Source organism: Lissotriton vulgaris, chromosome 2_1 (assembly GCF_964263255.1).
Source record: "Lissotriton vulgaris chromosome 2_1, aLisVul1.2, whole genome shotgun sequence".
Classification (NCBI taxonomy): domain Eukaryota; kingdom Metazoa; phylum Chordata; class Amphibia; order Caudata; family Salamandridae; genus Lissotriton; species Lissotriton vulgaris.
The window spans coordinates 672074038-672088407 of NC_141687.1; the positions used below are offsets into that span (position 1 = coordinate 672074038).

The following is a 14370-nucleotide window of genomic DNA, read 5'->3' on the forward strand; positions in this document are numbered from 1 at the left end:
TTGCGACTGATCCAAACGTACTGCCTCTGTAGTGCTTACCTCTCCCCAGTGAAACTACACCAAGCGGGCCTCCTTCCTCATCCCACTTGCCCCCACTGTGGTGACGCTCCTGCTGATTTCTATCATGTGGTCTGGCTATGTCCTACGATTCAAGATTTGTGGTCTGCGGTGGTGGAAGGTCCCCCCCTCCCCCTTTAGTGCTTCTGCTGGGGATCCTCGATGACTCGGGCAGTACGAGGGCTTATCAGTCCTTTTTTAGTACAGCCATTTTGCTTGCCAGTTGCAACATTACCACTCAATGGAAATCTCCCACCCCTCCTACCTTCTCACAATGGTGCCAGGGGGTGGACTGGTGTGCACAACAAGAAAAAACGGTCTTTGAGGCCAGGGGTTGTCCTCTTAAGCATGGTCGGGTATGGGGGAATTGGCTTGACCATCTAGCCTAAGGCCCCATTTGGAACAGAGGGTGTTGCTGTTGTTTTCTACTACTGTTTTGTCTCATTTTAAGGCGTATGCTTTGATCAAATAGCTGTATAATCTTCTCCAACATACTACTTGTGTGTCTTGTTGTTTCTTCTGTGCAAAAATCAATAAAATCTGGATATCCCAAAATAAAGATTGTACTGAAGCGTTCTTAATGTCTTTTTTTTTTTTCTCTCTTCTAGTTCTTGATGAAGTATGGCAAGAACAGACCATCAGGCGACTGCTCCAACTTGTAGAACTACCCCTGCTTGATTCTTTACTAGAAGGTCGAGATTTGGAAGACCAAGCATCAAAGCGAGAAAAGGAGAAAACCATGGTTGTCACAAGCAACTATTTAGATCGAGAAATTCTCAAGGCATTCAGTGACTCGCAGTATGTATCTTATTTTACAGTGGCTTTTTTTTTTTACTTTTACAGTGTAAACATTCTCCCAAATTTTGACATTGCATCTTGGATCATTTTAAGCTATGTTAACAGTAGGCCCATACATGTCAGTTATTATACCACAATGGTTTTGATATGTTTGAAAATGAAGTAGAACTACTTCTTTCTAGATGGTGAAAAGTCATTCGATTCGGTTGAATGGATATTTCTATATGCCGTCCTGAAGCGTGTGGATGTGGGAGAAGTATTTCTCAAGCTAGTTGAAGTGTTGTACACGCAACCCACAGTAAGAGTGCCTGTTCATGGTCTCCTCTCTAAGCCAATCGCAATTACTAGAGGCACTAAGCAAGGTTGTCCACTCTCTCCACTGCTGTACACACTAGTTGCAGAGCCCCTGGCTTGCGCCATGAGGAAATATCATGCTTACAGAGGCACACGGTTCCCACAATACAATTTGGTTATTTCAGTGTATGCAGCGATAGGTTACTGTACATGCACAACACAGAGTATAATATGGTGCCAATGCTGCAAGAGATGGAATGATTTGGGCAGCTTGAGGGTCTGCACATTAACTGGTATGAATCAATGATCGCAATAATGAAAATGATTGTGCTTCCTCAGTTTCTCTTCTTCTTTGCTAATATCCCAATCGCACTACCAAGGTCATTCTTTCGTAATCTTAGAACCCTGCGGATCAGTTTGGCTTGGGCGGGTAACCATCCCGGGTGAAATGGGAAATGCTGACCAAGTTCTACTCGGAAGTAGTGTTTAATGCTCCAGATCTCAAAACATTTAAAAGAGCAGCGCAGCTGTTATATGCACATTAATGGATACATGGTCCCAGTACCCTTCTACATTGAGAGGGACGAGGTTGACCCTGTCCCACTTCTCCAGCATTTGTTGCGCAAATCACAGCGCAGTTTCCATACAATAGTTCCTGTAAGGTGTACAGTGACCCAATTGATATGAATAGCAGATACGTCAGCAAATCTCACTTTTATACTCCCTCCAACCCCCTCCCATGCCCCCCTGCCTAATTATCGATTGAATGGTGCGTCTGGTTCCCACTGAGCAAGGAAAAAGCAGTTACACAGACACTCAGCGCGATACAGATACAACGCATGGCAGACATCTTCCAAGACGGTGGTGAAAATGTTGGGTCAAATACAATCACAAGCACTTCACTCGAAAGATATCAATGCCACCAAGTGAGACAATCATTGCGGGCAACACTGGGGGAAGGGATGGCCGCAAGGAATTGGCATAATTGACTTTGCTTCAGGCAACATCACCACAGCGTGGCATCACTGTCCTCTACTTACACTCAAAAGCACATAACACCCATGCGCTGATTAAAACTCTACAGGAATGGCAAGATGATTTGGGCATGGTGATAACTGAGGCACAGTGGGTATACTGTTAAGCAAGCACTAGGACCATTTCCCAAAATAGGAGGCATAGGTTAATACACTACAAATACACACAGTGTACTATTACCCTGCCTGGCTGCACAAATATGGCCTGAGGGAAGATAACAGATGCTTGATGTGGTATAGGCGAGGCAAACTTTACTCATGTGGCATGGGAATATCCTGGAATTTGGGCATTCTGGGCGGAAGGGTTCCCAACACTTAGTGATATGCTGGGGTGGCAGGTGCCCGAAACGCTACTTGTTGCATTACTTGGGTATGATAAAGACCTGCATAAAGCAGGCCGTAAGCTAGCGGCAAAGGGCATCCTTTTAGCAATGCGTTGGATGCAAGGCCCATTACCCACTTTACCTGAATGGCATACAGATGTAGCATACTGCTCAACACAATCTGACAACTAACGCATTAATTCCGGATCTTGCTGGCCCAAAAACTCTTTGGGAACCCTATCAGGTGTATTAAATAATAAAAGCAGCAGAGGAAGAGGAACGAACACCATTGGATGACACCGGTATCAGATAGTATGCACCCCAGAGCAGTACTGTACATCTGCTAGCGGACGCTAGTAAAGAACCCCACAATGTTCAAAAATGTGTATATAGCAAGCTGGGGAGCACATGCATAGGAGAGGGTGCGGGGAAACAATTGAAACTAAAGCAAGACCGATGTAGAATGAGCATGCATGAAAAACTGGTTCAAAAGTGACTGTGCCACAGATAATAAACAGAATGCCTACCACAGATGTAATATGATACTGTACACTGTCTACTGGATGTAATGCATATGTAAAAATATAAATAAAGTAAAAAAAAAGACTTTCTAGGAGTGTCTAGCATTCTAAGATATAGCTTATTTGAGACTAGTTTAAATTCTATTTATAGCAGATGGGTTGCTAATTTGGTATTGCGGAATGTACCCAAATGTTTGTGTTTATAACTGTTTCTTTCATCTGCATTTGAGAGCTACGGGGGCTATTCACAAAGGTAACTTACACTTATAAATTACACATCTAATTTACACTTTATAATACATAGTATGCGTTAAATGCATCTATGACAAAATACTGTTTGTTTGCTTAATGGTTAGTAAACATTAATATTTAAAGCAAAATATATTTACTAATTTATTATGAAGTTCAGTACATTTTTTAAGCCTTCCTTGCATGTTACCAAAGCGAGATCTTCACCCCAACCATTGTCTCACGATGGTAAAGTATAGAGAAGTCAAAAAGTTGTTTTTAAAAAAAAGAAATTAAATGTTTTTGTTTAATGTTTATCAAAATTAGTTTTGTATAGTTTAAATGTGGAACAAAACAAAATATGCAATAGCAGTAGTAACTTAATTTTGAAATAAATCTTTAACTGTACAGTTTTGAAGTTTAAATTTAGAAAGTAAAAATATATATTCTAACTACGCATTAATAACTAAGTGAGGTATAGAATTTCTTAATAGTAATTTAGTTATATTTTAATGAAAGTTAATATTAGATTCCTTTCCAAATTAAAAAATAAGAATAATTTAAAATTAATAAGGTTTTAAAATACTTAATGACATTAAATTACATATATATTTTTTAAATAACTTACTTTAATATAGCTTCATATGGTGTCTTATTTTAGTCCCTACCACCATTATTTTCAATGGGAGCGTATTGCAGTTGTTGTCCATGTGTTATGCTGGACTTAATCCAGCTTTGAGGGGGAGGGGGGAGTCATTTACTACTCTTTTGGGTCCTATTTTGGATGTAGTAAGTTTAGAAGTGCAGTTTATTAATAGCAGTTGGGTTACTCTTTTGAGGAATGGTGCATGTCCCTTTCAAACCCCGTCTCTTACACTCTGAGGCCCCCTTTACTTCTCCCTAAACCCCACCCATGTAGTAGTAAGTATGCTCCACTGGTCCAGAATGTTTACTACTAAGTAGTAAACTTGCATACCCCTAGAAATACTACATAATGCAGTTTGTGAATAAGCCCCTACATTTGCAGTTAAGACAGTGTTACAAATCTTTTCTTGGAACCATAGCACATAGAGATTTTACTATTTCTGTGAAAATTGACAGCCTAACTATTCTGAATTGAACTGTTCATGCTCTACTGTTTGTCTTTATCTCATTCCACTGCACAAAATGTTCTCTGTGGGCATTGCATATGGATTTTGCTAGGTCCTTTTGGCAGCTCTCATTTGCCCTGACCTCCATTTAAAGCAACCCCTGCCTGCTCATCTCGGAGTTGTGCCTTAAAGCACAGGTTGGTTATCGATTCTTATATTCATATTCGGTCATTTAGTGTTTTTGCAAGCTTGGTAGTTCTCTAAAACCAAATAGGAGTTGTAATTGAGATGGTCTGTAATCAGTCTTACTAATAATGTGGACACGGTGCTGCACTATGCGACAATTTCCAAAATTAGGTTGCAGGCTTTTTGTACTGGTTCAACTCTAAGGAGGAAACCAATAAAGAAAAAAAAATCAAAGGAATACTGAAACAAAGCAGGCAGTTAGGAATTGGTATAAGGTGGAGGAAAGCATAAAACAAAAGTGTGGTGAACTTCCTTGTGACCGTAAATAGGTTCATCTTATCTAGCAGAAGAATAAACTGTTATGAATCATACTTGCAGGTATGATTTAAGAGATGTCAATTTTAAAGTAATTTGACCACCCCACCCCCATTTTTCAAGAGTACAGATTTGTCTGTCGTGCTAAAGAAGGTTCCAGGCCAGACAAAACTGTGCAGACCTATTTCTTAACATTGTAGTCCGTAAAGGATGCACCTTAAAGACTCTAAAAGCCCTGGAATGCTTTTAGAGAATAGCATTTTAGTGTCTGATTTTATAATCCTCTAACCTGATCCGTGAAGATGTTCAAAAGAGAATTCCCCAAAATCTGAATGGCACCAGTAAAGTATGCTATTCTGAACTCCAAGCATAATCCCAGCCGTATTCATGGGTGTACAGATAGTCAAATTTTTCTTTCAGAGCTATGCTTGATTGGTTTCTTCTAATACCTTCCCTTGGATACAAAAATAAAACTGGGGCTTTGTTCATCATGTTTGCTTATTATCAATACCACCCATTAGCCTATCACTGGCCAAAAAAAATATTGAAAGTCAGTAGAACACAGCAGCTGTATCAATCTGTCGCCCCCGCAAGGGCTATTTCTTTACCCAAATTAAACTTCTAATTTGTGATGGGAGAGGGGTGGCGCCGCGGCCAGGGCGACTAACGCTGGTATATGGGATCTCCGTTCGACCGCCGGCGGCAGATTAGCCCAGCACCATGTAACTCTGGGCAATAGCTTGCTTAATCTTCCAGACGTCCCCCAGTGCCTGGAGACCCTTACTGGTGATTGTTCGCGCTTTACAAATGTGGATTATTATTGTTATTCTAACAGTATTTCTTAATAAAGGAAATAGCCATAGAAAAGGATGGTGCTAAGAAATTAAGACTTGAATGATTGTGCAATTTCACTTGATTCCTAGTTCACACTTTGAAAGGCAAACTTGACATTCATTTGGGCAAAGTTTAATGAATGGTTTTTATGAGTATCGGTTTCTTAAATTTTGTAGACTAGTGTCCCTCTTTGTCTTTTGTCTTTGTCCTTCATAAAACAATATCGATCTGGTATCAATGAAGGCAGTAAGCGTGTTAAACTATCTGCAAGCATTCTGGAAAAGATCTTGCAGTCAGTTTTTTTAAAAGTGAATGAACTCAACATTTGATCCAAAACTGTGTGTTGAAAATTGTCTCCCAGTTTGGGAAAATGGGTCTTGAAAGGGTCTTTCTTTTTACTTGACGGTTTACAAAAATGAAAAGTTCCTGCCTGTTGACTAAGCTTTTGTGTGCTGTTAATGTTAAAATATTTATATAGCGCAACGTACACCGGATTGGTTTCTTGGCGCTTCTGCAATGGGGCTCTGTGGGATGGAGGCTCAGGAGGAGTAAGCTTGCTGGAATAGCCACGTTTTAAGCAACTTTCTGAAATGGAGATGCGAAGCAGTAGAACTGATTGAAAGAGGGAGGGAATTCCATATTTGAGGGGAAAGCGTGGAGAAGCGGGTGCCGCCATATTTTAGGCGCTTAAATCTGGGAGTGATAAGTAGGTGTTGTCCAGCAGAGCGAAGGGTACGAGAGGGGGTGTATTTTTTGATCCGATTTGAGAGGAACCTAGGGCCTTTGTCTGATAGGGCTCTATGTGTGATACAGCAGATCTTGAAAGTGCTTCGCTGTTCCACGGGAAGCCAATGCAATTTTTTTAACAAAGGTTTTGTATGGTGGCGGGCCGGGAGTTGGAAGATCAGTCTGGCCGCCTGATTCTGTATCAATTGCAGCCTGTGTATCTGGTAAGCTGAGATGCCAGCATACAGTGTGTTGACATAATCCAGCCGAGAGACAATGAGTGCAAGAACGACCAGAGTGAGGGCTTCTATGGACAAAAATCTTTTTATTTTTTTTATTTTCCGTAACATAAGAAAGCAGGCTGATACCACAGAACTAATCTGTGGGGTCTTTGAGAGATCACTGCTGATTTTTACGCCTAGGCTTTTTGCGGAAAGAACTGGGGTGGGCGGGGGGGGCCCAGAGCGGGAGGCCAGAAGCTGGAATTCCAGGGGTTAGAGGGCATAAGTGTCAAGACCAACTCTGTCTTTTCAGGGTTAAGCTTCAATTGGTTGGTGTTCATCCAAGAGCTGATGTAAGTCATGGTCGACTGTAGATTGATTTCAGAGAGTCTTGTAGGTTGAATGTTAAATATGAGTTGCAGGTCATCTGCGTAGTTATAGACCTGGGCTCCCATTTCCCTCAGGGTTGATATTAAAGGTTGCATGTATAGGTTGAATAAAAGGGGGATAATGAGGAGCCCTGTGGGACTCCGCAGGAGAGCCGCCCTTTTTTTGAGCAGAAATTGCCCAGTCTGACAGATTGAAGTCTGTTTGTCAGGAAGGAATTGTATCCACCTCAGGGCCTGTCCTCCGACCCCAGCGCTATGGACACGGTCGATCAGGATGTTATGATCGACCGTGTCAAACGCAGCTGAAAGATCAAGGAGGATCAGGGCCTGGGGGGAGTTGAGGTCCGCCCCCTTGCGTAGCTCATCCATGACCGTTACGAGGACTGCCTCGGTCGAGTGGGCAGGCCTAAAGCCAGCTTGGTGAGGGTCGAGATAATGAGACTCCTTAATGAAAGAACTCAGACATTCCGTCACGTGTTTCCAGTATTTTACTAAGATAGGGTAAGAGAGATATAGGACGATAGTTGCTCAGCACTTGAGGGTCCGCCACAGGTTTCTTGAGGATGGGGAGGATCTCAGCACTTTTGAACGAGTCAGGGACTGTTCCACTGCCGAGGGAGGTGTTGAGCAGGGATATGGGGGGGATCAGGGTATGCGCTGAAGGCTTCGCGAAGTATGTGGGGGGGACCACTGTCGAGAGGGGAGCCAGATTTGACCCTGTTCGTCAGTTTGGAAAAGGAGTCCGAGTTTATAAAGGGGAAATGGTCCAGTAAAGGGGGATGAATTACGCCAGGTAAGGCAGAAGGATTGGGGGTACTGGACAAGGGGATACTGGATTTTATTGTATCAATTTTTTCGGAAAAGTAATTATTTAGCCTGTCGCATAGATCTTGAGAGTGCACAGGTTGTGCTGACACTCTCTCCATCCATGTCAATTCGTCGACTATCGAAAAGAGCTCTCTGGTTTTGTTAGCCGAGTTTAAGATTTTACTTGTAATGAACTCGGTTTTACATTTTAATACAGCGGCTTTATAATCTTTGAAGAGAGACAGATAACTGTTTTTTAGTTCGGGGTCGTATTTCCTACGCCACTTTCGCTCAGCCTGTCTGAGGTTACGTTTTTGAAGCTTCAGAGCGGGGGAGAACCATTTTTGAGCATCGTGAGGCCTGCGTGCTTTTATGTGTTTTTGAGGGGCAACCTTGTTGCTAGCTTGTTCAAGCCAGATGGCTAGGTTTTCCGCCTGAGTAGTGAGAGAGGTGTCTTGGATCGTCGGGGCAGTGTTGATGAGGATAGTTTTGAAGGACTCGATGCTGGCTTGGCCCCAATTCCTCGCCTTCATGCTGCTTGGTCTAGTCGTGGGAGGTGCAGCCAACCCGGCAAGTGTGCATCTAATTAGACAGTGGTCTGACCAGGTGCAGGGAAGGACATCAAGTTGGGTGATGTCTAGGTTAAAAGACCAGACTTGGTCTAGGGTATGACCTGTTGTGGCTTGTACCAATATCTGACTGGGCATTGATTTACCAGTGACAGGTGACCGATGAGCTGGAAAAGTTACATTTGCAATATGGGGTTGGCTGTGACAGAAAATCAGATGGAAAGAAATTGTGGGCGCTATTTTCTTATTGTCTCCTCGTGATACCACCCCCCCACACTTCACCCCTAATGCCCCCCTCAATGCCTTCAAGTCCGTACTTCCCATCTGTTTATTTTCCTGAAACGGTTTCAGAAATGTATTGGGTGCCAATATACAGTCTCTAATAGCCCAACAGTGTTCCTTTGTTTGTAGCTTATTTTGAATCAAAGAGATAATAAGCATTTGATGTATAGAGAGCTGCATTGGGAATTCCCCTTAGGGCCATATTGGACGTTTCGCCGAATGCAGGAACACACCTGGTAAAACAATGATTCTGTGCAGATTTTTCTTCTGCTGGGAACAGGAAGAAAATATGTATGGAAATCTACACGGAAACTTGCCAGAAACTAGTAACCATATGATGGGTTGGACAAATAATTCAAGGCCCAGCATCATATTAAAGGCCCAGAAAACTCTGGGCATGTTTTTTTAATTTATCTTCCTGCACGTACCAGCTACCTGCATTTGTGACTTTCAGGTTGTGAGATAATGGTTTTCTGCTCCCTACCTGCTCGATTGTATAGTGCGAGTCTGAGATTCAATTTTCAGCTCGGTCAGACTCGTACTGTTTGGTCCTCCATCGTGTACTGCACCTCCAGGGGCTGTCTTTAAGGTGTTTTTTTTTTATTTTTTTAATTGACAATTAGAAAACAGGATTTATAGTGCAAACTCTTTCAAAGGATATGCTATTATAGGTTCGCCCTGCATGGGCAACGCAGTCGCGGCTTTTACAAATAGTTTGACAAGATTCGGTACATTATGTATACATAACATTGTTGTACCCCGCCCCTCACATTGATAAAGCATATCTGACATGCTCACGGGAGTCATCTCGTCCCTACATTGTCCATCGGGCCTACACCGGATATAGGGGTGGGCCTCACCATTATCCATACAGATTAGAGCCTGTGTGCAGTTCCATGGTAGCATTTAAATAGAGATCCCCTGCAGAAGTGCAGCCGCCTTCATACCAGCCAACCATTATAGATTGTATCTGATGAAAGACTGGGAGCCATTTTATGGGTAAAGCGCATGCGTATGGGGCTTTCCATAATACAATGGTGACCGCTTGTTCCCAGCCACAACCCGCCCTGATCCATATCTAGTCTTAGGAGATCAAGTTTTGCTCTGCTGCATTTGCCAGCCCAAACGAGCAAAACCAGGAGACTGTTTAGGGTGGTAATGGTGTTGTTGGAGATGAGACAGAGTGAGTTTTGTAATGTACATAGGCAGTGGGGGAGTAGCACCATTTTCGCTAATGGCACCCGTCCCATGACTGACAATGGCAGCAGTTAGTTCCAGAAGAGTATTGACACCTTTAAACCTTTGAGGGTTTTTCCTGTGTTCAGGCTGTATTGGGCTTCAGCCGAGTATGCGACCTGTACCCCCTGGTAGCGAAAATGGTGATCTTCCCAAGTGAATACGAGAGGAGGGAGAACTGCTATGTGTCTCCCCATTGCCTGTGGGAACGCAACTGACTTTTGTTGATTAATCGTCCATCCTGACAGCGTCCCGAAGTCAGTCAGTACTGTCTGGAGGGCCTGGGTGGAGTCTACGGGGTTGTGCATATATAACAATGCGTCATCTGCATAGAGTTGTGTACGCCCTCCTACTACCAGGCCCCAGTGTTCCATGTCTCAGGTGGATTGCGAGGGGTTCCATTGCTAGCACAAAGAGTGGGAACAGTGGGCACCCCTGTTTCGTACCCGGCTCTATAAATATTTGCATGAGATCGAGCTGGGCTTCTTGGCTCTGTCAGAGACCTGGCTAGACGATACGTCTGGACACAACAATATACATTTTTCCCTCATTGACCATTATACCTTAAAAACGAACTTATGAAGAATCTGAATGTTGAATTGTAAAGTACAACAGTGAAAACAAAAATCATCTCATTGTCATATACAACTCTACTGTGTACAGCTATTGTGCGAGTGTAGTTGTTGTGAGATTGGATGTAATGGAATGATAGGGGTATGAATGTGTATATTGAATTGAATCCAGGGGTGTTTTGCTGTATATACTTTTGAAATTTTCTACATTTGATTTTTTATCAGCCTTATTTGGATTGAAATGTATTGATTGAGAATTGCTTACCTTGTATGTATTTTTTAATATAAATCATATGAAATAATGCGATAAAAAGAAAATCACTTTTTGAATAAGATAAAAAAGAAAAACTTATTGAGAAAATAAAGAACAATGAGATGATTTTTGTTTTCACTGTTGTACTTTAAAAACTAACTTATGAAGAATCTGAATAATGTCGAATAGTAATGTATAATGGTCAATGAGGGAAAAATTTATATTGTGTTCATTTACTCCCCTCTTTTCCCTGACCTAGAATAGTTTTGAGGGGGTCCAATAATTCCTGCCTAGACAGTATGTCTGGACTTGATCTAGTGGCCTCTCTCCCTCCTGAGTTTTATTGCCTTGGCGATTGTAGGTCCGGGCAATTAAGAGGTGGATGGGGTCGCACTTCTCTGCCGCAGGACATTGATTTCTGAGAGAATAGTGGAGGAAAGCCTAGACTGGGCAAAGGTCCTGGGGATTAAACTTGGTCTCACTGCCTCATGCCTGATAGTGTTAGTGGTCTATTGCCCTCCCCCTATTTAACAATCTGTTCGAAATAATGAGCGATATTCGCTCGTGATATCAACATATCCTGGTTCTTGGCGACTTCAATTATCATTGGGAGCTGACCCCAAGAGGGTGTGACCGCTATGTTTGACGATGCCATGACCAAGTTAGTGGTATGCCAAATCGTGGAGTCCTCCATACATGAGAAGGGTCATACCCTGGATCTCATTTGGACTACTTCCACGACTAACCTCCAGGCCAACTGTACGCTGTGTAGCTGGTCTGATCATTCATTGATCAGTCTCCTCCTCCCGATCGACAGTCTCATCAAACAGGTGGCGGAGGGGTGGAAGACACTTCGGAATTGGCGCAAATTAGAGTCTACCAATTTGATGGACTCTTTGAGTAGGACATCCACTCCCAGTCCTGCGTCTGAGGACCTAGATTCAGAGGTTGAAGCTTTTTCACATTGTCTTAGGTTAGCGATTGATGAAGCTACCCCCCTTCGGAGGGGTCAGGATCATGCACGGCTCCTCTGGGTCCCCATGGTATACACCTGGGCTGAGAGGGGAGAAGCAAGTGCTCTGCCAAGCCGAGCGCCTATGGCGGAAAACCTCTAACCTAGAAGCCAAGGAGAGCTTCAAAGCCAAACTGGCTCATTATATAAAGCCTCCCTTATTAGCATGAAGGCTGCCCATTATGAATCTAGGATCAGCGAGGCAAGAAACCTGCAAAAAGAGACCTTCACTGTACTCTGAGAGCTGAGTAGGCCAATGGTGCAAAAACCAGCCTTCAAACAAGCTTACTGTGACAATATACAGTGCTTCTTCCTAACCAAAGTCGAAGACATTGTTACGGCTATTAAGAAAACTAACATCGCCCCTTTCCTTTCCCGCCCTGTCTATACTCGGCGGAAGAGGAGCCGTCTAACTGCTTGGGCTTCTCTCTATCTCAACTTCCTGTGCTTGAATCACATGACCTGGCCTGCTTAGTGGCTAAAGTGAAATCTGGGTCACTTGAGGACTTGTGTCCTCCTAAGGTGTTCAAGATGATCATTCCCCTGGTCGAGGCTGAAGTGTTGTCCGTCCTGAATTCATCTGACTTCTGGAACAGTGCCCCAGAAATTTAAGGAAGCGATAGTTCTCCCAGTGCTGAAGAAAGCTGGGGTAGATACTAGGAATCTGAAAAACTATCGCCCCATTTCGCAACTACCGTTTCTAGCTAAGGTACTTTAACAGCATGTCCTGAGTGCCCTCGCACGATACACTGAACAACATAACCTGCTGCACTATCGGCAAGAAAGGTTCAGGGCACACAACAGCACTGAGTTAGTTATGCTCTCAGTCTTGGATGATCTTCGACTGGCAGCTGACAAGACCAATTCTGCCTGAATCCTACATGATCTCTCAGCCGCCTTTGATACGGTGAACCACGGGCAGCTATTAGCTCGCCTGCGGCGGCTGGGAGTCACCGGGATGGCCCTCCAGTGGTTCACCTCTTTGCTGGAGGTTCCTTGGCAGAAGGTCCGATTAGGAGATTTTATGTCTAAACAGAGCAGTCTTCGCTGGGGGGTTCCGCAGGGCTCGGCACGGTCACCTCTGCTCTTCAACATTTCTCCAACCCTGGATTGAGGCCCTGAAAAGGCAGACTGCCAGGTGTTTAACTACGTCGACGATACTCAGTTAATTGTCCGTGTTGACAACTCCGGTGACTCACAGAGGAACATCCAGAATATCCTTCGGTTCACCATGAATTGGAGGACCTCCAACTCCTTAAAGGTGAACCCTGATAAGACAGAAGTTCTGGTACTTTCCCCAGCCTCCTCTCCCTGGTCCAGTCTTTTATGGCCCCAAGAGCTTGGCACTACTCAAACGCTAATGCCAGTGGTGAAAAGCTTGGGCATTAAATTGGGTCTTCATAGTCAAGCCAGAGTCCAAGTGTCAGCTGTTGTGCGAAACTGCATCTGGGTGATGCGCCAGCTCAGGAAACTATCGATTTTTGTTGTCCTCCCCCACTATGCAGTCTGTGTTGACTGCTCTAATATTATCTCAGCTGGATTATGGCAATGCAGTCTACATTGGTCTGCCTGGCACTCTTCTGAGGAAGCTCCAGGTGGTGATGAATGACACTGCCAGGCTGATATTCAAACTGCTCCGCAGATGACCTGCTTCTCCCTTGCTGCATCAACTGCATTGGCTGCCTATTAAACAAAGGATCACCTTTAAGGGTTAGTGTATTGCGCACAAATCCCTGTTTGGGGCAGCACCTAAATAAATCAAGGACCTTTTGAAGCCTTATGCACCGGCCCGTCAGCTTCATTCGTCAAAGGCTAGTCTCCTTGTTTGTCCACGTTTCAGTATGGCAACTCTTGGTGGCAGAGCTTTTTCAGTCTGTGTTCCCCATATGTGGAATAAGCTATCAGATGACATGCGCAAGGAAGATAAACTGTTTCCATTTAGGGAAAGGCTTAAGACCATGCTGTGTTTAGAGGCATTTGATTAGGTCCATTAGGTTCGACAGGCTTCAGGGCACAAAGGAACGCGGAAGGCCGCTCTATGACACAGCGCTTAGAGACCTTTTTGGTGATTTGCGCTCCTCAAATGTAATAATAATAATAATAATATTAGAGTGGAGACTAGTGCACCACTACGTTCTCTAGCAGTAGGGTGTTGCTACATTTGAGGTACCTAGGCAATAAAGTCTGAGCCTAGTCTCATTCTGTGTAGTACTTCTAATAGGTACTCCCATTGCAAGGTATCAAAAGCATTTTCTATATCCAGGGATACTACCGCAGCCGGGATATCCAAGCTCTGAACGGAGTGTAGTACATGTGCGAATCTGCGCAGGTTCATGTGGGTTCCCTGTCCTGGCAGGAACCGCATTGATCCTTGTGTACTAGTTTGGTAACTACTCTGTTCCATCTTGATGCCAAAACTTTAGCCAGGATTCTAGAATCCACTCCCATCATGGAGTGGGTGGTCGGAGCTCAGCGATGTGGGGTCTTTATCTGATTTAAGTAGCATAACTGTTAGGGCTTCTCGCAAGGTCTCGAGCTGTCTCGGGAGTAGTATTTCCGCAAATGTCTGATAATATTCTACTGGGTAGCCATCCAGACCAGGGGCCTTACCTCCTGCCATGT

General features: G+C 43.7%; 1 protein-coding gene and 1 long non-coding RNA gene across 2 annotated transcripts in view; one reads left to right on the top strand and one right to left on the bottom strand.

Annotated features, from left to right (window-relative positions):
• LOC147730957 (uncharacterized) overlaps window positions 1–14370 on the bottom strand; it is a 334638-nt gene that overhangs the window by 222735 nt on the left and 97533 nt on the right. The window lies entirely within an intron of this gene.
• Window positions 1–14370, top strand: part of DEPDC7 (DEP domain containing 7) — a 346534-nt gene that overhangs the window by 209652 nt on the left and 122512 nt on the right. The window contains exon 4 of the mRNA XM_086955861.1: window positions 666–855. Within this exon, the coding sequence (XP_086811987.1) occupies window positions 666–855 (190 nt within the window). The remainder of the gene's footprint in view (window positions 1–665; window positions 856–14370) is intronic.